General features: G+C 54.4%; 8 protein-coding genes across 8 annotated transcripts; 5 read left to right on the plus strand and 3 right to left on the minus strand.

Moving 5' to 3' along the window:
- The first annotated feature begins 1575 nt into the window (after positions 1-1575).
- Positions 1576-5357, plus strand: BDP81DRAFT_401301 (uncharacterized protein). Its single transcript, XM_060588800.1, has 3 exons — positions 1576-4112; positions 4172-4699; positions 4762-5357. The coding sequence occupies exons 1-3, from the start codon at positions 1834-1836 to the stop codon at positions 5210-5212; spliced, it is 3258 nt and encodes a 1085-aa protein (XP_060451203.1). The 5' UTR covers positions 1576-1833; the 3' UTR covers positions 5213-5357.
- A 580-nt stretch (positions 5358-5937) lies between these two features.
- BDP81DRAFT_337058 (uncharacterized protein) lies at positions 5938-6905 on the plus strand (the record flags this gene model as incomplete). The annotated part of the gene is made up of 1 exon (XM_060585968.1): positions 5938-6905. A coding segment is annotated over exon 1 (945 nt), but the record flags the coding sequence as incomplete, so codon positions are not given.
- Positions 6906-7625: 720 nt separating this feature from the next.
- On the plus strand, positions 7626-8393 carry BDP81DRAFT_301125 (uncharacterized protein; the record flags this gene model as incomplete). Its single annotated transcript, XM_060583124.1, has 1 exon — positions 7626-8393. A coding segment is annotated over one exon (768 nt), but the record flags the coding sequence as incomplete, so codon positions are not given.
- A 187-nt stretch (positions 8394-8580) lies between these two features.
- On the minus strand, positions 8581-9643 carry BDP81DRAFT_456293 (uncharacterized protein; the record flags this gene model as incomplete). The annotated part of the gene is made up of 5 exons (XM_060593144.1): positions 8581-8654; positions 8717-8909; positions 8969-9087; positions 9147-9260; positions 9337-9643. 5 exons carry the CDS (start codon positions 9641-9643, stop codon positions 8581-8583), a joined length of 807 nt encoding a protein of 268 aa, XP_060451206.1.
- Positions 9644-12107: 2464 nt separating this feature from the next.
- BDP81DRAFT_306450 (uncharacterized protein) lies at positions 12108-13071 on the minus strand (the record flags this gene model as incomplete). The annotated part of the gene is made up of 2 exons (XM_060583274.1): positions 12108-12653; positions 12712-13071. The coding sequence occupies 2 exons, from the start codon at positions 13069-13071 to the stop codon at positions 12108-12110; spliced, it is 906 nt and encodes a 301-aa protein (XP_060451207.1).
- A 2427-nt stretch (positions 13072-15498) lies between these two features.
- On the plus strand, positions 15499-16661 carry BDP81DRAFT_306229 (PDR16 protein; the record flags this gene model as incomplete). Its single annotated transcript, XM_060583258.1, has 2 exons — positions 15499-16204; positions 16276-16661. 2 exons carry the CDS (start codon positions 15499-15501, stop codon positions 16659-16661), a joined length of 1092 nt encoding a protein of 363 aa, XP_060451208.1.
- A 576-nt stretch (positions 16662-17237) lies between these two features.
- BDP81DRAFT_305407 (transporter particle component) lies at positions 17238-17987 on the plus strand (the record flags this gene model as incomplete). The annotated part of the gene is made up of 2 exons (XM_060583170.1): positions 17238-17443; positions 17537-17987. 2 exons carry the CDS (start codon positions 17238-17240, stop codon positions 17985-17987), a joined length of 657 nt encoding a protein of 218 aa, XP_060451209.1.
- Positions 17988-18467: 480 nt separating this feature from the next.
- On the minus strand, positions 18468-18891 carry BDP81DRAFT_388123 (Apc13p protein-domain-containing protein; the record flags this gene model as incomplete). Its single annotated transcript, XM_060587055.1, has 2 exons — positions 18468-18800; positions 18883-18891. 2 exons carry the CDS (start codon positions 18889-18891, stop codon positions 18468-18470), a joined length of 342 nt encoding a protein of 113 aa, XP_060451210.1.
- Positions 18892-19075: the final 184 nt, after the last annotated feature.

A 19075-nucleotide genomic window follows, 5' to 3' on the forward strand; every position in this document is an offset into this window, starting at 1 on the left:
CCAGAGCAAAAAGCATGTATTTTGGCCTCCATTTACTAAAGTTGTGGTATGTGGAAGAAAAAGAGGTGTTGGGGAGAAAACGCGTCGGAACGCGTGGTGGTGGGGTGTACACGAACTTGTGGCACCCCACTGTACACAGGACAGTAGGGTACCATAGGGAGGTCAGGCATGAGCGGACGCTGGATCGCTGGAGTCAGTTGCTTCCCGGGCCTGTTCGGAAGAGAAGCTTATTTCCGGATGCGCTGGGATAACCAAACAGTAGTTTGGGTATGCTTTCATGGCGCGCGCGATTCTTAAGCGATCACCATGCCTACCCTGGTCGCATTTACGCAGGCAGCAACTCAATTTCAGAAGAGAAAGCTGCAAATAGCATCAGCATTGCAGAGATCGAATGGTAAAGACACGGGAATCAAGGGAAATCCAACTGTCAAAGCTAGAGTTTCCTTCCCATGAATTCCCTTTGAAATGACCTTTCCCAGGGCCTTTGTCTTACCAGTCAACCCAGACTTGGGCGACCTCAGCGCACGGCCATGGTCCCATTAACAGATTTGACGACTGTAAAAGAAACAGCATGTGTCCAGGAAAGGCGGAAGGTTCACGGAAGGAGGTAGCTGTCTGAATTTCCCGAGAAGATCAGCTATCTATCACTCGAAAATTCATACTTCCCGACTTGTTTCTTCACCGGCTTACCTCAGGCAATATGGCTCAGTCTATCGTCAGGGTCCAAGCCTTTATAAGGAGTGCTCAGGAGCATCAGATAACTTGGCCGAGTTTTTGGACGAATGGCGCCTGAATTATTCAACCGACATGCGCTTGCCCCGTATACCTCTCTTATCTTGCTACCGCTATGAAAATCGAGAACGAGGCCTGGTGCGTGAAAGATCGGTGACTCGGCAAGGTAGGTTTCGTCCTAATGCTGAAGAATTCGACACCAGACGTTCGGTAACCCCACGTGGATTCTTACCTTAATCCATTGAAGCTTAGAGTCCTTGTCCCACTCGATTACCAACCCGATAGATCGGGTTGACACTTCGTCGGCAGCACAAGCTAGGACAGTTCAAAGTCCCCGGTTGCCGTGCCGCACTGATCCTCCTTAACCTTGACTGACAGGCTTGACAGAGGGAAACACCATCTTTGCAACTATTTGCTGCGGCCACCGTTCGTGGCGTGCGCAAACTCGTTACTCAGGGGTTTTGCGGCTGAGAGGCTTGGCCGCCACATATCGTTGAGCGACCAACCAAACATCGATTCAGCCGGCCGGCGCCTTTGACATCCCACGCGATGTTTAGCCACACTACCGACTATTTGGTCAGGATCCGACCGCTAATGAAGTAAGGAGACTAGTGCTCGCGGCAACCACGAAGACCATGCCATTTTTTGAATCTCTGAAGAACTTCCCCCTGACTACCACATGAGGTAGTGTTTCTTGTCGTTCGATTGAGCCTCGCCTGGAAGCCTCGCTAAGTCCTGAACGAGATGGTCCCCCGATGCGGCCGTCAACATCGCCTTGTCGCGGTGTTAGATGATGGCCTTTCGCCAAGGATAATCTGACTCGACATTTCGGCAGGTTGAAAGATGGGATTTCTTCGTGAAGGGTTGAATTACCATATAATCTAGGGGTCGTCGTCCTCAGTTTCCGAATTTGAGTCTTGTGCTTCAACCAACTCCTCTTTGCCATTCACTCTTTCATGGCCTGAGTTGTTTCTGTTTCTGTCTCTGTCACTCTTTCGATTATCATCGGCCATACTGGGCTGACCACACTCGTTCCTCTTTCAGAATTAGTCCCATAATTACAGTCTTTTGATCATAATCATCACTCACACTCGTTTCACCATGAAGTGGTCTTTCGCCCTTCCCCTACTTGGGCTTTCCGGCGCCCTCGCACACCCAGGCCAGCGCAAGTACCTCAACCAGAGGAACGAGACTCTTGTCTCAGGTCAATCTGGCAACTCTTTCACCCAGACTGCATCTGTGCCTGTGCCCCTTAGCACCGGTGTGACCTTCCACCCTCCAGCCAACTCAACCCGCACACTCACGTTGGCCACCGGCACAGCGTCTGCCTCTGACGATGTTGTGGCCGCAACGGCTGCTTCCTCTAGCACGGAGTACGAATTCCCAACCTCCAAACTTGGGCCCATTGCGACCCTGAAGCCTGCTATCCCAGACAACCACGATCTCAACGATGTTAACAACCTCACTCCTCAGCCTAGCGGCGCTGGTGCTCCGATTCACTACGCGCAAGATGCTGGCTCGAACGGAGGTGGCATCTATGCTGTTGCTACCCCTAAGTGGACTGCTCCGTCCATCGTTCTCGACCACTCGGGCCTCGTCAGCGATGTTAAGCTCTCGGGTCAAGGCAGCCTTGTCATGACTTTTGGTGATCAGAATGCCTTTGACCACAGCGCGTCCAACTGGAAGGCCGACAACATCATCTTCGTCACCTACACGCCGGAGTGCGGTGACTACGACTTGGGCCAGAGATGCTACTTCCAGGCCAACTCCGTCACCTTTGACCGCAATTCCCTCTCTGCAACCGCGGCAGGACAGGCCAAGGATATTGGCGATGTCACGAAGGACATCAACGTCGTGTGGGGAAACTACGGTAGCCAGAACGTCAACTACGGCAACCCCGCGGCCACCGCTGAGCCCACCGCGACTGAGACCGACGTGAATCCGGCCTACTCCGTTGCTCCTACCATGACTGCCGCCTGCGTAGCTCCCGTAGATGACAAGTACGGTCTTCCCACGGCGTGCTTGGGACCTTACTTCGACGAGGTTCTCGACACGGGGCTCGGCTACTTCGAGTCCGACGTCTTCAGCTTCAACGAGACCCTGTACGAGGTTGACATTGACGGCGAGCTGTCCAACTCCACTCTCGCCAGACGTACTGTCTTCGAGTCCATCGGCAACGGCTTCAAGAAGATCGGCCAGGCGACCAAGAGCGGCATCGTCACCCTCAGCAACAAGATTGAGACGGGAGCCAAGGCCGCTAAGAACAACGTCGTCAAGACGGGCGAAAAGGTTGTCAAGATTGGCGCCAAGGTCGTCGAGGTCGGCAAGGCCGTCGTCGAAGTTGGCGGCAACATCCTCACGGGGAAGCCTAACCGCTTTGAAAAGGACTTTGACAAGCTCCTCCTTCCCTGGCCCGCCAAGGATTGCAAGGAGGCCGAGAACGACAAGGACAAGAAGGAAAAGCTCAAGAACGCCTGCAAGCCCAAGAAGCAGGACAAGGACAAGGACAGCGAGGCCAAGGCCGTCAAGACCCCCTGGGGCGACGACGCGCTCCTGCTCAAGTCGTTTGGCACTATTCCTTCGCCCAAGGATCTGCGTCCTAAGGGATCCAAGAAGCAGACCACCGTAGCCAAGGGCAACTTCATCAACCTCTACTGCGTCAAGTGTGGTCTCTCCGGATCTCTCAAGACCAAGGGCAACATCACCATTGAGAACATCAAGGGCATCACCGATGGATACATCGAGAGCGACATTGACCTCTCCGTCGGTCTCGGTATCGGTATCTACGCTCAGTACTACCAGGAGCACAAGTTCCGCAACAACTTGTACGACATTCCCCTCTCGCCCTTCACCCTCGGCTTCGTCACCGTCGGTCCCATGCTCTCCATCGGCACCGAGATCAAGTTCAGTCTCAACATGACTGGGACCGCCGTTGCCCGCGCCGACGTCAGCATCGCCCGCGCAAAGTTCGTCTACGACTGGAAGAAGGGCAGCTCCAAGTCCATTGGCTTCAAGCCCCAGTTCAAGCCCAGCTTCGAGGCCGAGGGTCAGGTCGAGATCGCCGCCCAGTTCGGCATCCCCGTCGGCCTCGACTTTGGCGTCACCACCTTCAACGGATGCTCCAAGTGCAAGGGCGCCATCGGCATTGAGACCATGCCATCCATCAAGGCTGCCGCCGCCATCGCTGTCCAGGCCAAGTGGGACAACAGCACCGATGGTATTGAGGCTGGCCTGAAGCCCCTCAATAACTGCACCGGCATCAGCACCACCCTCAGCGTTCGTAACGATGTCACGGCCAAGTTCAAGGGCTTCGGACTCGTCGACAAGGACTGGCCCATCCATGAGACCAAGGACTACATTATTGCCTCGTACTGCATTGGGTAAGTGACGATTTCGACTTTGATGACCTTTTCAAGTAATCGTGCTAACATCTGAATAGCAACAAGACGGACGGCACAAGCAAGAGCAAGCTCGGCCTCCACGACGAAAAGCGCTCTCTCCCCTCTACTCCCTACAACAAGTACGAGTACCGCCGCGACGCGAACAACGTCTCCGTCCCCACCAACACCACAACCAACTCGACCCAGCTCGCCGACCTGACCAAGTACGTCGTCGAGGAGATTGAGTACCTCGACTACAACGGCACCGACCTCGCCGCCATCCCCTACGATCTCGACGAGGCGGCCTTTGACGGATACTGGTTCAGCACCCTCGCCCTCGAGAGCGACAACAGCTACGTGCTTGCCGCCTGCAGCGACGGCAACGTCTACCTCCAGAAGAGCACCACCCAGAACGACCTGCCCTACTACGTCACCTGCAACACCCTTTGGGCCGGCTACGGCGAGGCCGCTCTCTCCACGCCCACCGGCGAGGTCCTTCACTACTACAACAACACCATGGACAAGGTTGGCGTCAGCCGTCTCCGCGCCGGAGATGAGGCCAACCTTCCCGGAACCTCAGTCTATGTGTAAGTTCTCTTGAGCCAGGATTTCAATCCACAAGCTTCGGTCTTGCTAACGCGTACATCAGCGCACTCACCCCCTTCTACTACGATGACAACGACAGCACCGCCAGCATCCTCGCGGCTATCGATCCCGAAGATAACATTTTCTTCCCCGCCGTCTGCACCTACAAGGGCGACCAGACAGCCAAGATCTACCTGGTTGGCGAAGACGTCGACGCCGGTCTCGAGATGCTCAAGTCCCCGGATCTCACCTACACCGTAACCAACGGCGAGGTCGACGATTGCTACCTCCTTTTCCTCGGCATCACCAACCGCGAGCTTGGCGAGTGGGCCGACTATGGCGACGATGTCTCGGATGCCTATGAGAGCGACCCGCTCGACGTCGAGTTCGAGGACACGCTCTTTGACACTGATGGAGACTTGTTGTTGCCTGCTGATGAGCTTTTCGCTTACCAGGACGATGTCAACTATGATGATGTTTTTGATGAGTCGTTGGATGACATTACTTGGGAGTAAGGAGTGGAAAACTCCGCTCCGTCCGTAGCTCCGACGTTGAATCAAAGGAGCGTTGTTCTTCAAGGAGAAATGAAGAAATCATAGAAACACTACTTACAATTAATACATAATAGAGATCCCTATGTTCCAAGGTTTTGATTGCTCCTAGCCGCGACGTGTCACATGTATTAAATAGTCATTGCAAGAACCTCCAAACGAAGGACGTCCATTATTCGGCCAGATTGGCTTCTTTCCATACACTCATTATCGAAGTTCTTTGCAAAGCAATGCGAGACGAGTCTTTACTCGGTAACCTTCAGATCGTAGTCTCGACAAAGGGTGTGCTTTATCATGCTTGACTCCCTTAGTGATGAAGACCCTGTTCGCTAGGGAGGCTTACTTTCGACCGGGCAGGTTGAAAAGTCCACGCCTATCATATCGAACAAGGCATTGTACAGGATATAGAAAGAGCGATGCGTTATAGGTCTCATGTCAATAAAGGATATGGCCCGCGCTCACACTTGGACGTCATTGTTCTTTCCGAGGCATGGTTATGCAACAGGCTCATCCGTCGTTGACCAAGACTGAAGAGCATGCAGACAAAGACATACAAAACAACTCGAGAACAAGCTCAGGTGTTAACAATTCCTTATGTTGGCGTCCAGTTCAGCTACTGACTATATCTTTGGCCAATATCGATCCCAACGTAACTAAGTGTATATTGATATCTATCAGAATCGAATACTATTGAACTACCAAAAGCAACATCATGGAGAGCTCGAGCGAAGATCAGTCCATTGACGAGCATCAATCCGTCAGTGAGAATTACTCCCTAAATGAATACCAGTCCGTCGATGACGACTACTCCGTTGGTGAAGACCACTCCGTCGACCAATATCATTCGGCTGAAGAGAACCACCCCGCCAAAGAAACACCACCCGGTGAACCTCAAGTTCAAAGTCACTCCTTCTTCAAAAGTCCAGCAGACATATTATTCGGACCATTCAAGAACGTCGTCTCTCGGCCGCTCCCTCCACTTCCCACCGACGCTGAACCAAATCCAACGACAAACGTCGAAGTCCTACTTCAAGAGCTACTAGCGCAAGAGTCTATAGAAGATGTTGAGGGCCTCTGCGAAGAGAACCCTACACTCCGGAAAGTCTTCAAAGACAACATGGTCCAGGTCCTCCGGAAACACATCGCCCCAGAAGCCTGGGCCGACGCCATCTGCTGCGTCGACCGCCGCCTGAAACACCCCGGCAAGACGGCCAGAAGGGCCTTTGACGAAGACTATGCCAACGGCACCGTGGCAGACTGGCCTCCACCCCCGGAAAGTATCATGGGATCTATCGCTGGCAGTGCCAGACGGACCATCTCCTATTACCTTTCGGCATTTGCAGGCGCTGGCATTAAAATGAGTAAGCAACCATGTACAGAACGCGGACAATGGGACCTGACCGGCCTCTGCCAGCTCGTCATGATCATCGACAAGCTACTAGACAGGGTCTCGCAGGCTCAAAAGATATACGCCTCCTTTGAAGAGTGGGAAGACAGCTGGCAAAACCGCCGCACAAACGACCTCCCCGACGCGATATGGGGCGACCATATCGAGATACTCAAACCCAAATTCCTCGCAAGGTGCAACGACAACGGCACCGAAGACCCCAACAACATGACCTATGCCTGGGACCGGCACACGGCCTATGAACAAGATAGAGTACACATATCGGAGGGCGTTCTGATGACCAAGGCAAACCGCGCAAAGCTCCAGCGCGCCTTCTTCCGCCTTGAGTTCATCCGGCGAGCGTACTACCAACAACCCTTCTACCCCCGCGGCGCAGAATGGCAGAACCGCAACGCGACGATGACGGAAGGCGAGGTCCGCGGCCCCGCGGGCGAAAACTACGAAACTCGCGTGGAGCGCGCCGAAGAAATCTTCAAGCACTGGGACGAGGACGAGTTTGTCGAGGTCATTTGCGCCTTCAAGGCCACCCTGAACGAATTCGTCGGTCCCGTGCGCCACCTCCTGGAAACCTTTGCCGAGAGCATCCCACAGTACATTGATATGGACCAAGTCCATCGCTTCCGAGAGGCCTACGAGACGCGATACCGAGAAACCGATTGGAATGGTGACGCCGTCGGTCTGCAGTGGGAATGGGACCCCTACGACCTTCGCCAAGCATTCCTCCCCGTGTGGGATGTCCCGCACTCGGACAACTTCTTCAGCCTCCGCGCGCAGCTTCTCGACGACCGCGCCGATCTAGGCAGGCAGATGGACGAGTGTCTCCCCGCGCCCCTTGCGCACGCCGAGTTCGACGCGTGGCATGCCACGATATACCGGTCCGAACGCATCCGCTTCGCGCCGCAGAGAAAGCGTGAAAGGGAGGACCCTTCGCTGAGGAAGTTGGCGAAAGAGGCGTGTCCGTTGCGGGCCATGATGCGGTTCCTGACCGTCATGTGTAGCCTGCCGTTGTCGTTCATGGGGGAGTTCCTTGATATGCCGCCATACAGGAAGGCCCGCTTCGTCAAGTCAGCTTACTGGGCCGTCGCCCGTGTCAAGGCTTCGAGGTGCCCGTCCTTTCTATCAGGCGAGATGAGCGCCTGGTGCAGCTGGCCCACCGTCGTGTACGACAAGGACGGCAAGCCAGACCTAGGGACGCGCCCCCGCCTGCTCCCCGAGATGTCCGTCCGCGCCGCCTCCATCGGCTGCGTAGCCAAGGTGTACGAGTTCGTCGAGAACGAAGTCGTCGGCTGGCGGCTGGTCCCGCACCCGGGATCAGAAGGCGGCTGGTGGAAGTGGAAGTGGGACGACGCGTGCCTCCCGGCCAAAGTCTGGGACGACCTACACTGCGACCTGTCGTCCTTTACGACCAAGATCAACAAGGTCTTCCGTATGAACGACGTCAAGTGGGCGCAGGTCTGGCGTTCGGATTGTGAGTTTGAGCGGCAGGTCTGGACGGGGCGGATGATGGACCGGGAGGTGTGGGAGGGGTACGGGGACCCCGGCCGCGTGGATGGGAATGCATGTTATTGTCGTTGGGGTAGCAGTGGGTGCGGAATTTGTGTGCTGTTGCCCGAGGCTGAGTTGCCGGAGTGGGAGTTGATGACGCCGGATGAGGTCCTGGAGGAATCTCATGTCCTGGGGTTTATGCGGGAGCCTTTGAGCAAGCTTCCCGATTTGGAAGAAGCCGTGAAGGAGTATGTTGGGAAACGCGTTTTTCGTGTTGAATATGAGGAGGCTACCTAGTTCATTATCGGAGCCAGTACATAGGAATATGAAAAGCTTCATTTGTTGTTTGGCATGCTTGAAAATATCTGGTGTGGATGAAATATTTGTATGTTTTTTTGAAATGAAATGCCTATGATGCTGTGCTAATAGTTTTGCTTTTTTAGAAGATTTCTCTGTCGTCGTACGCCCTGACGCTCTCCAAGTAGTTCTTGACCTGACTATAATCCTTGCACACTGAGCATCTTATTAGCTTTCAGCTGCTCTGCTAGATCTTGATTCAGATGAGGGTGACTTACCATGCTTCGAGTCCCAGCCGTCAGAACCACCGTTGTGATCCGGGAAGGTCGTCTCAAGACCCTCGAGAGCCATATCGGCACTGCACATGATGGTCTGTCTCAGGTAGGAGAAGCAGTGAATCATGTGCCAGTGATGGTCATCGGGGATCTCGTGGCCGGACTTGATACCAGAGTAGGTCTGGACAACAGCGAACTGGATGGGGTTGTTAGTGGCCGTCAACAAATAACAAGTGAGCTTAGATGAGAACGTACCAAGCAGTGCAGCTGGTGGGTAATGGAGGTGGTGAAGACGGTCTTCTCGGGCCAGACGATGGGAGTCGGCAGGTCGTGGTACTTGTGCGTGTCATTCACCCATTGGAAGCCCATGCCGTCTGTGGTTTCCATGTTAGCGATCGCATCCCTCTCATCGTTCTCAAGACTCAGTACTCACAAGGCATCAACTCGTTCCAGTTGTTCAACGTCTCATCGGTGAAAAACTTTGATGTGTCGTTGGGCGCATACTTGCCCTCGTAGTCTGGCGTGAAGGTCTTGATCTGTTGCGAGACTACACATTCATCAAGTCAGCAATCTCGAGCCCTTCATTCTTCATCTCCCTCCTCCCGACGAAAGAACAAACTCACAATGTCCGCTGACACCAGTCAAATCCCCACCAAAATCCCACGTATTCACCGGCGGCTTCTGCATCTGCTCCCTCACCAACAGACCCAAGATCACAACCAGCAATATCGTATCGACAAACCACCGCGACGAGTTGAGCATCGCCAGGCACCGGTTCTTCCTCCTCGCCGGCTGATCGCGGTGGTAGTCTTTGGCCATGCAGCGCCGGCACGCCTTGTCGTCGTTGCCGAGGAGTGACTCCTCGACCTCGGTGCTGCTCCGGTCATCGTGGTCCTCGAACTTGATGTTGGCGTACTTTGCGTCCGACATGTCCATCTTGGCGGTTGTCTTTGTGTGTTCTCGAATGAGTGTTCTGTTTCTATTTGTGTACAGCAAGGTACAAAGCGGATCAACCGGCGGCAGACAAGTCAATGAAAGAGAGAATTATCGGATCGAATTAGAAAGACTGGAGATATGTGCAACAGCAATGCGCCAGCGCCAAGGAGAGAAGAAGACAAGGAGGAAGAGGCAAGACCAAAACAGGTGCGAAGGGCTTTCATGCGGGCCATCTCGTTCTTTTTTGTTCAATGTTGCCCCTGTTTCTCTCCTTCATCCTCGCCTACAATAACCGCTCTCGATTCGTTACGCCGTCCTGTTTTCGGTTCCCCGTCGTCTCATGTCCAGATGCCACAAGAGTCTGAGGCTGAAGTTTCAGGACAGGGGTCGTCGATGTTGCCCCCAACAAGCCCCAGACTCTCTTCTTAGCCTCTAAATTCTTAATTGTTAGTGCAGCTTTCTCGCTCTTTAGCAGAGTCAATAGTGAGAAGAGCCGGTGACTAAGCAGTACAGCGCCCGTTTCAGCGATCCTAAAGCCGCCAAGCGGCCCCCGCAGTTCACACATCCTCCCCAGACGGAGGCCCTGCAGTGTTTCCAGTCGCGTTTTGAATTCCGTCCAAAGTCACATTCTGAGGCGCGCCATTCGTCGATCCTTCGTCTCTAGTTGCCGTCTTTTCCCTCCCCTTGGTCCTTTGGCCTTTTCTCGAACTTAGGTAGGACAAAAGATGCTTCTCATCTGCTGCTGAGTGACGCTATTTCTGATGTTGGTGATGCAGTGGCAACCCAATTGAGCTGTGAGGTCTCTTAGCCGCCGAAAATAACCTCATTTCGTGCATCTACTTTCCGTCTTCCCGCCCTGTTAGCTCATTGTTGCATGAACCTATCTCATGTTTAAGAATATGTTGGTTTAAATGACAGAGGCTTGAGTGAGATCTTGGTCTAGAACATGGCGTACGGATACATGGCGTAATGTCGTAGAAGCCTGCCTGAGATGATCTGCATCGACCTTGATCAAGCTCGTCGCCAAGCCGCACATCACGTCGATACGCAAGTCGGAGCCATAGTTTACTAAGCCGTTCCTCTTTGAATTCAAATATCAGCAGCCATAGAATCTCACATAATAGGAAAAGAGAAATGCTCCTTTGAAGATATACAACAAGACGCCAATGAGTTAGTTGTCTTCAAACTTAGCTTTCCTCAAAAGTCCCTCGCCGCATCTCGCACCCTTGCCGAGAACCCACCCGACAGAAGTCATATGTGGGCAGCATCTCTTCACTGGTGCGCGCTTTTTTGGCCTTCACTGCGATTTTAACCCATCCCAAGAGGGTCAATGCAAACCAAGAACGTCGCTTCGCCCATTCGATAATCCCGAATCGCGAGGCTGAGCCCCGTTGTATTCCCTCGTCAGATTCACTGCATTCTTAACTCAACGCAAGAGAACCAAAGCCAGACAGAAGTCACGGGTTCTTAGTTTTAGTCCACCAGCGAGTCTGGCCTTGTGAAGAATACTTGTGCTTCAAAACTGGCGTGCCATAAGGTCTTTCTCCTTCAGAGCGATCCCATTAGGTCTTCCTTCAACTTGTGGATTATGCTCGAGAGCAATGTTGCAACAATCTCAAGATCCCACTTCAGCAAAACGTTGCTGCCATCTCGTCATTTCCCTTGGATCTAGCTAGACCAAGAATATATCTCTATTTTTTTTATATCTTTTTTTCCCAATCACACCTCCAGGCTACCAGATTTGATTATAATTGATAACAGCCACGTCGCTGATCCGGGCCACCTAACCTTGATCCAGCCGTCGCTCTCCGGAATGTGGAGACGGTCCGCCCCGGGTCGGAGACCGGACAGAAGTGGATACATGCGGAAGAGCCCGTGTCCAGCAGTCGGAGAAACATCTGCCGGACGCAGAGTCAATAGCTGTAAGCCGAAAACAATCGAATTTCTCCCATTTCGGCGATACAAACTATCTATCGCAGCCGTAAGTTGGAGGCGCTCTTTTCAAAATATTGTGCCGAAATACTATGGCAGGAATGCAACGCCGGATGCGATCCGCGCCTCTGAGTGCTACCCCATGCGTTTTGCTGGAAGGCAACCATCTCGGTTTCGGTTTTGCAATGTTGAGAAGGCACATTCCATATCAATCACATCTAGCACCTATAAGACTACGTCACAGCAAGAAGTATTGTAGAGATATCGCGGCACCAAGCGGTGCACGCCATGTGTATATTGATCCATTCCAAGGGGAAGAGATTCTAGTCTTCTCCCCGCATCCATGTAAATATGTACGTCATGCCGTCATAAAGGTCGTGAGAATATCCTCCCATCGGCTCCTGCCGGGGCCAAAGGCCAAACCACCAAAAAAAAAAAAAAAGAAGAAAAAAACGAAAAAGGAAAAAGTGTAAATAGAAATTAAGTTATAAAAAAGGTCTCTCTCCGCGATGGAAGAAAGGGGGTATCAAGTAGTCTTAACAGGGTTGTATCCTCTAAACATTTCGCAAGGAAGATAGTTGTTTTCGATAAAGGGCGTGGCGGCCTGGAAGCCAGCCACGTCGGAGAACGAAACGTCGGTCTGGAACGGCCCGAGGTTCGATTTGAGCGTCCCGCGTACGGGAACAGGCTCGAAGGCTCCGGTGGTGACGGAGGTGTTGAAGAGGCGGATCTGCTGATCGCAGGTTGAGCCGTTGGCGAAGATGGGTTGGTTGATGATGGTGTCGAACATGGCCAGCGTGTAGGGGGCCTTGCCGCCGCATGACGACTTCTTCATCTCGAGGGACATGTATTTGGCGCCCGCGGTACCATTGAATGAAGTGCCACCTCCGGGGGTGGCCGAGTATGCGTTGCAGTCAGGGGCAAAGGTGGCGGCGTGGACTTCGGTGCCGTACGCCTGGGAGCCGGTGACGGCAGCGGGGTTGGTAGCCGAAATCAGTTGCTCGGGTGCCCATCGAAAGGACGATTTGCCGTCGCCAAGGAGATCCAAGAAAGGAAACTCAAAGCCAGATTTCTATTCCGAGTGTCAGTTATGTGTCTCTATGAGGAAACGTCTTGTACGCAGGACTTACACTGAAGTCTGGAATTCCAAAGTCCTGGAACCGAATGTCGTGATCGTGGCCGGCCTGGACGACAACGGGGTACATGTCGGCGGGGAAGTTTGGCATGAGAGCTCGATATGCGCCCTCGAGAATGCCATACTGCTGCGGGATGATTTGGCGTGCCGTCGTCATGGGGATCGGGATGATGACCATGGTGACGTTCAAGAGGCCGGTGGCATTATTCGGGTACTGGCTGAAGATGGGGTTCGGCTGGTCGACATTCGTGCAAGTGAGAGGTGTAGCTTGGGCAGCCGTTGTCTGCATCTGGATCCCAAAGATAACCAACAGAGCCGCGATGGACGCCTGAACGAGGTAGTTGGAGAGCGGCATGTTGAACCAGGAAGATTGATTATCGCGTGAGGGAAGAGAGATCTTCTTTAGATCTGGGCAAGGCCAGAGGGAAGGGAGGATAGTGACCATCTTTTAAGAGCTCTGGGGACGTAGAGCTGCAAAAAGGAAGGAGGAATGCCAGTGAAACATCAGTGGCTTTTGAGCTCTAATCCCGGCGGTCGATCCGGAGGTTTTCTTCTTTTGAAGGTTTACCGGTACGGATACCACGCAGCCTTTCCAAGACCGGGAGCCGCGACGATCAGTGATGGACATTCGAGTTCCCGGCGGCACTGGGCGGAGTTCGTGGGGGGCGTGCTGATGTGACGACGATCCGTCCAGAAGCCGGAGTGAGAAGTTTGAACAGGCAGGGCTCTCCCGAGTTGTCTAGGTTGTCTGGAATGGGGCCAGCAGCCGGGATAAGAGCGGCAGCGGGTTGCAGAAAAGTGTGATATTGGATAATAGCAGACAGTGTGGGCGGGAGGCAGCTGCATTCACTCCAACCTAAGAGGCATCTGGGACGACGGCGCATCCCCGCACGGATGGGATGTGTTCATGGTTTGGTCCAACAAGCAAGCGACGTATCCGTGGTTTCGGGCGTGTGTGTGTGTTTGGATTGGACGAGAGGGATTCTCGAGGGATGGACCATGGCTCGGAAACAAAGAAAAGTGAGTCTTCTGAGAGAGTGTGACACGCTGACAGGGCCAGTGCCGGGCCTTGGGAGTTCGGGAGGGAGAGAAGCCAGGCGCTCGGCTGCAGCCACAGCTCGGATGGTTGGAGATCCGGGCAACTGGGAATGGCTCCAACGTCCCCAAGAAGACCAGCGTGATCAGCCACGGACACGGAAGGCCGAGGGAGGAATCAAGTTGATTGGAGCACCGTCTCGGCTTTGGGGCGGCCTAATGTTGACCACGCGACATTTGTAGCGGATGATCGTTAGCCTGGAAACGGTAGAAGTATTGATCGTTCGATTCGTTCCACGCAGTAGGCCAGCGGCGTTCTTTTGGGTAAAGCCTCATCTTCAGCCTTCATCGGCGATGGTGTGTGGAATGTGGTCTCTGTACACTGTAGTGGTGCTTTGGTGGGTTCGTCGTTCTCCAAATGCCACGGGGATTTTCCAACCCATGGGATCAGATGAGATGAGAGGATCCGTAAGAGAGATCAAAAAGTTGACACTTGGTGGTGGCCACTGACACGCCGGTATGATGGCATTCCTTGGTTTGCAACTTTGCAAAGAGTTCGTTGACAGCGCAAAAGTGGCACCCATGACTCGACGGAGACAGGAAGGGCTCTGGTCCGTTGTTAGAAGGGGACGACTGCGACAGCGGCGTGTGTGGGTTGTCTTGAAGGTTGAGTGAAAATCCGAGGTTTCACATCGCCGCCGGCGTCATTGCAGCTGCCAGCAGTATTCCGTAGCAGAAAGCAGCAGATGGAAGGAGTCAAGGAGAGAGCTGCTCCCGTCCCAACTGAAGAGTACGTATCTTTATTAGGTAAGGTAAACTTCGGGTATTTTACGGAGGCACTGGGGGTCCTCAAGGGTCAGGGTCCTCTCAAAACGTTGGAACCGGGACCCACTTGATTCGGTCTAGCGCGGGCTTTACCGTTTTGCCGACTAGCGCTGCGCTGCAGACTGCCCGTGCAGCGCGTGACTAGGCCCACCACCACCCTGTCACCTGGGAAAAAGCGCAACATATTGACCATCCATCTCAACGGCGTTTAATGTAACCTGCCAACAGCCTGCAGACTAATACCTTTCATGTCTTCAGATTGCGCAAATGTTGGGAAGAGGTTCGTGATACCCTGGGTCCCATACGGAGTAGGTAGACTAAGACAAATCCTCAATATCCCTCAGATAAACAGAATAAACTCAACCTACTACGGAGTACCTTATGCCCGCAGCCTGGCCGATCAATGGCGGGCCTACACAGTAAAACGCGCCTTTAGGGACCCCTTTTGGGTTTCTTGGGGCGGACACTAACGGCCGGAACTGAGCTTTCCGGCATGGGCTCATCTCCTTTCCTCTCCAGACTCCAATCTCAACCGTCAATCAATACCGCGTAAGTTCATCGTGGCCGCAACTGCAATTCTAGCGGTGAGACTTACGAGCGAAGGAACCTACCTCATCACGATTCACCCAACCTCTTCCGAGACCTCTGGAAGAACAAGTTCGAAGAGCTGATCTCGACGTGACACTGGTGCCTTTTTCCTTCTTCCTCTGCCAAACACAGAAGCAGACGCAACGCACACACCCCCTCCACCCCCGCGCACATCTCATCCCACCTCACCATACCCCTTACGGCCACGATCCCATCCGTATTGCAAGGGCAAGCCGCAAAACGTCAAAAAATTCCAACCTACCTTTCCACCGGATCTGCTCCCCTCCGAAGGAAGAAAACGTCCACGGTCCACCAGTCACCAGTCACGCCCGCCATGGCCTCCGTCGCCGATCAAACACCGGCCTCCACCACCGCCGCCGGTCTGCAAGAAAAGGCCACCGCATCCGGCCCGCTCAAGACGCCCATCGCCCTCCCGGTCCCGGCCTCCTCCACCCCGGCCGTCCCGGCCCTCACCGCAGACCAACAGACCAAATACGACGGCCTCCTCGCCCAAGCCCGCGCCTGGACGGAAGTGAAGTGCACCACCGCCGCCCACGCCGCCAAATCCGGTCCCCTCACCGACTCGGAGCGCCAGTGGCTCACGCGCGAGTGCCTCCTCCGCTACCTCCGCGCCACCAAATGGTCCCTCAAGGACGCCGAGAAGCGTCTCCTCGAGACCCTGGCCTGGCGCCGCGAGTACGGCGTCGAGGGCCTCACCGCCGACCACATCTCGCCCGAGAACGAGACGGGCAAGCAAATCATTCTCGGCTTCGATAAGGAGCGCCGGCCCTGTCACTACCTCAACCCGGGCCGCCAGAACACCGACCCCAGCCCGCGCCAGGTCCAGCACCTCGTCTTCATGCTCGAGCGCGTCATCGAGCTCATGCCCGCCGGCCAGGAGAAGATTGCCCTCCTCATCAACTTCAAGACGTCAAAGAGCCGCGGCAACACGGCGCCCGGCCTCGGACTGGCTCGCGAGGTGCTTCATATTCTCCAGACGCATTACCCCGAGCGTCTCGGCAAGGCCCTCATCATTAATGGTGCGTTTACTGGAATCCCGTCCCAACTCATCTCCTCTAGTTCAGTTCACGACAATACTAACACACGACAGTCCCCTGGATGGTCAACGGCTTCTTCAAGCTCATCACCCCCTTCATTGACCCCATGACCCGGGACAAGCTCAAGTTCAACGAGGACATGCGCCAGTACGTGCCCGAGGAGCAGCTGTGGACCGAGTTCAGCGACGGCAAGCTCGAGTTCGAGTACGACCACTCCGTCTACTGGCCCGCCCTCAACGGCATGTGCAAGGAGAAGCACGACGCCCGGACGGCCCGCTGGGTTGCTGGCGGTAAGCAGATTGGCGAGTCGGAAGACTACCTTGGCGGTGCCGTTGAGAAGGGCGTCGGCGCGGAGGCTGCTGCCCCGGCTGTTGCTGCTGCTACTGAGGCTGCTCCGGTTACGGCTGAGACACCTTCCGAGGTCAAGCCTACTGCGTAAGTAGATGAGGCTGAATAGGTAACAAGTGTTGGGCGGAGAGTTTAAAGGTTGGCTTGAATCATTACAATATTCATATACAGAGCAAACAGGCGCTCAAACTAATGGCAAGATAGAGGCACAAAAAGGTAGACTTTTGGGTGCTCCACGGAGACATTGAGACGGTTGAAACCTTTCTCGGTGTCCCTCATTATGTAGATCTTCTATCATACATATTTTCCAATTTAATTTTCTCGTGATAACGTTGGCGATGTGATACCTTGGACGAAGTTCCCATGAGGTGCCGGGAGGTGAGCTCTTATCGTTATCGCCGATAAGGCTGACCCAATCGCATCCCCAATCGCAACTTGGACACCAAACCCACAGCTCCCGTCCCACCAACCCTGCAGCCTTTCCATCCCAAACGTCACCCCTTCTCGGCGCAAGCGCAACACCAAAGCTGCTGCCGCACACCGAATTCTCAGCGCGTGGAGGACAGGTCCAGCCAGTCTCAAACCAGGTGCATCACCTTGTACATCTCAACACAACCACCAAACAGCACTCTAGGCATCAGAAACACACACATACACCCACGCGACAATGGCGAACCTGCCGACGACGAAGAGCATCCCGGGCAAGGAGACGCCCGGCCTGCGATACCCCTCCAACGGCAAGACAATCTACCACCGGCCCCTGAACCGCACAAAGACGGCCGAGCTGAGCCAGTCCAGCTTCGCCTACCTCTTTAGCGAAATGGTCTCGTACGCCCAGCGCAACGTAAAGGACATTTCCGAGCTCGAACAACGGTAAGCCCCCCCCCCCCCCCCCCTCGCTTTTGTCTTCCCCTCTACCGTCCAAGATCCAAACATCCACTAACTCTGACCCTCAACCCCTTCCAGACTAAACGTCCAAGGCCACTCAATAGGCCTCAAACTCCTCGACCTCCTCCTCTTCCGCGAACCCCCGCGCACCCAGACCCGGCCCCTCTCAATCATCACCCTCCTCCACTTCATCAAGCAGTCCTGCTGGCAGCACCTCTTTGGCCGACAAGCCGACCGCCTCGAAAAGTCCGCCGACCCGGCCAAGCCAGACGAGTACATGATTATCGACAACGAACCCCTCGTCAACGCCTACATTTCCGTGCCGCGCGAAATGTCCCAGCTCAACTGCGCCGCCTACGTTGCGGGTATCGTCGAGGGTATCTGCGACGGGGCCGGGTTCCCTGCAAGGGTGAGCGCGCATAATATCGCTGCGAAAGATGAGCACGAGATGTGGCCTGGCAAGACGGTGTTTTTGGTAAAGTTTAGGCCTGAGGTGTTGGAGAGGGAGGGGTATCTTGGGAAGAGCTGAGCTGATCGAGCCCTTGAGAGAGGGGGTTGGTTTGATGGTGGTCATGGGGACCGGTGACGGGGGTATGTTGATTCGCGGCGTTTACGGAAGGGCATGGGCGGCGTTTGGGCGATGGGAGATTTCTCTGGTGCATCGTGAGTACCTTACTTGCTCATAGGCCCATATCATTTGAAGTGAATTTCTAGGAAGACTTGATAGCAGTCAAGAAGCCTTAGAAGACCTCAATAGTATCATTTCACTGGCAATGTGTTCACAGGAGCTACGAAACTCATAGAGCCGTTTTGCGCTCATAACGCATCTTTGGTCCAACGGTCAAGTCATCCCCCCTCCAAAGCAATCTCACGATGCCACCACTCCCCAAGACCTGCCCTGCATCGTCCTCGAAATCAATGCCCGGGTATCCCATAACGCCAAAAAATATCTTCCACCCATCTAGATCCAGCCCTCTCCCTCTCTGTCGTCAACCGCATCGCACATCCTCTACCGCGGCAACCTTTTCACACCACCACCAGCAACCCCAGAACTCCCTCCAGCCCCCGCCTGCCCCCCAGCCGGCGGCGGCCCCCGATTCATCAACCCAGACAGTCCCAAATCCTTCCACGCCGCCTCCCGCTGCCGTTGCGTCGCCTTGGTGATCCCAAACGCCGCGTGCTGGTCCGGCACCACGTCATCCTCGTCCTCCGGGTTGATCGGCTGGTGCTGCGGCGGCACGTAGACCTCGTCGTCCGGCAGCTTCTCCTTGCAGAAATCCTCAAAGAGATCGGCGTCGCGCGCGCGGTGCATGTGCACGTACGTGTGGCTGGCGTCCTTGTTCTGTCCCGGGGGCGCAGATTTGTCAGTTACTTTGGGATGTATGGATATAGGATGGTTGGAGAGGGTGGAATAGGGGACGTACCAGACCCATGACTGTGTGTTTCGTTTAGTATTCTCGGCTTTCCTTCTTCGTTGCGCAAGTGATGAGAGGTTTGAGTAGAGTTGGCGGCTTTCAGTCTCTGTAATGTAGAATGGTAGGTCGTGTTCGTGGAGTTGGATTCAATGTTGATGTTGATGGATGGGATCTCAAGCTCCCCCACCATTCGGCAGATCCC

Source organism: Colletotrichum phormii, assembly GCF_030913505.1.
Source record: "Colletotrichum phormii strain CBS 102054 chromosome Unknown BDP81scaffold_1, whole genome shotgun sequence".
Classification (NCBI taxonomy): domain Eukaryota; kingdom Fungi; phylum Ascomycota; class Sordariomycetes; order Glomerellales; family Glomerellaceae; genus Colletotrichum; species Colletotrichum phormii.

Coding starts and splice junctions, on each gene's coding strand:
- BDP81DRAFT_401301 (XM_060588800.1), top strand. CDS start 1,834: ATGAAGTGGTCTTTCGCCCTTCCCCTACTTGGGCTTTCCGGCGCCCTC. Junction 4,113..4,171: donor ATTGCCTCGTACTGCATTGG/GTAAGTGACGAT, acceptor ACATCTGAATAG/CAACAAGACGGACGGCACAA. Junction 4,700..4,761: donor CCCGGAACCTCAGTCTATGT/GTAAGTTCTCTT, acceptor CGCGTACATCAG/CGCACTCACCCCCTTCTACT.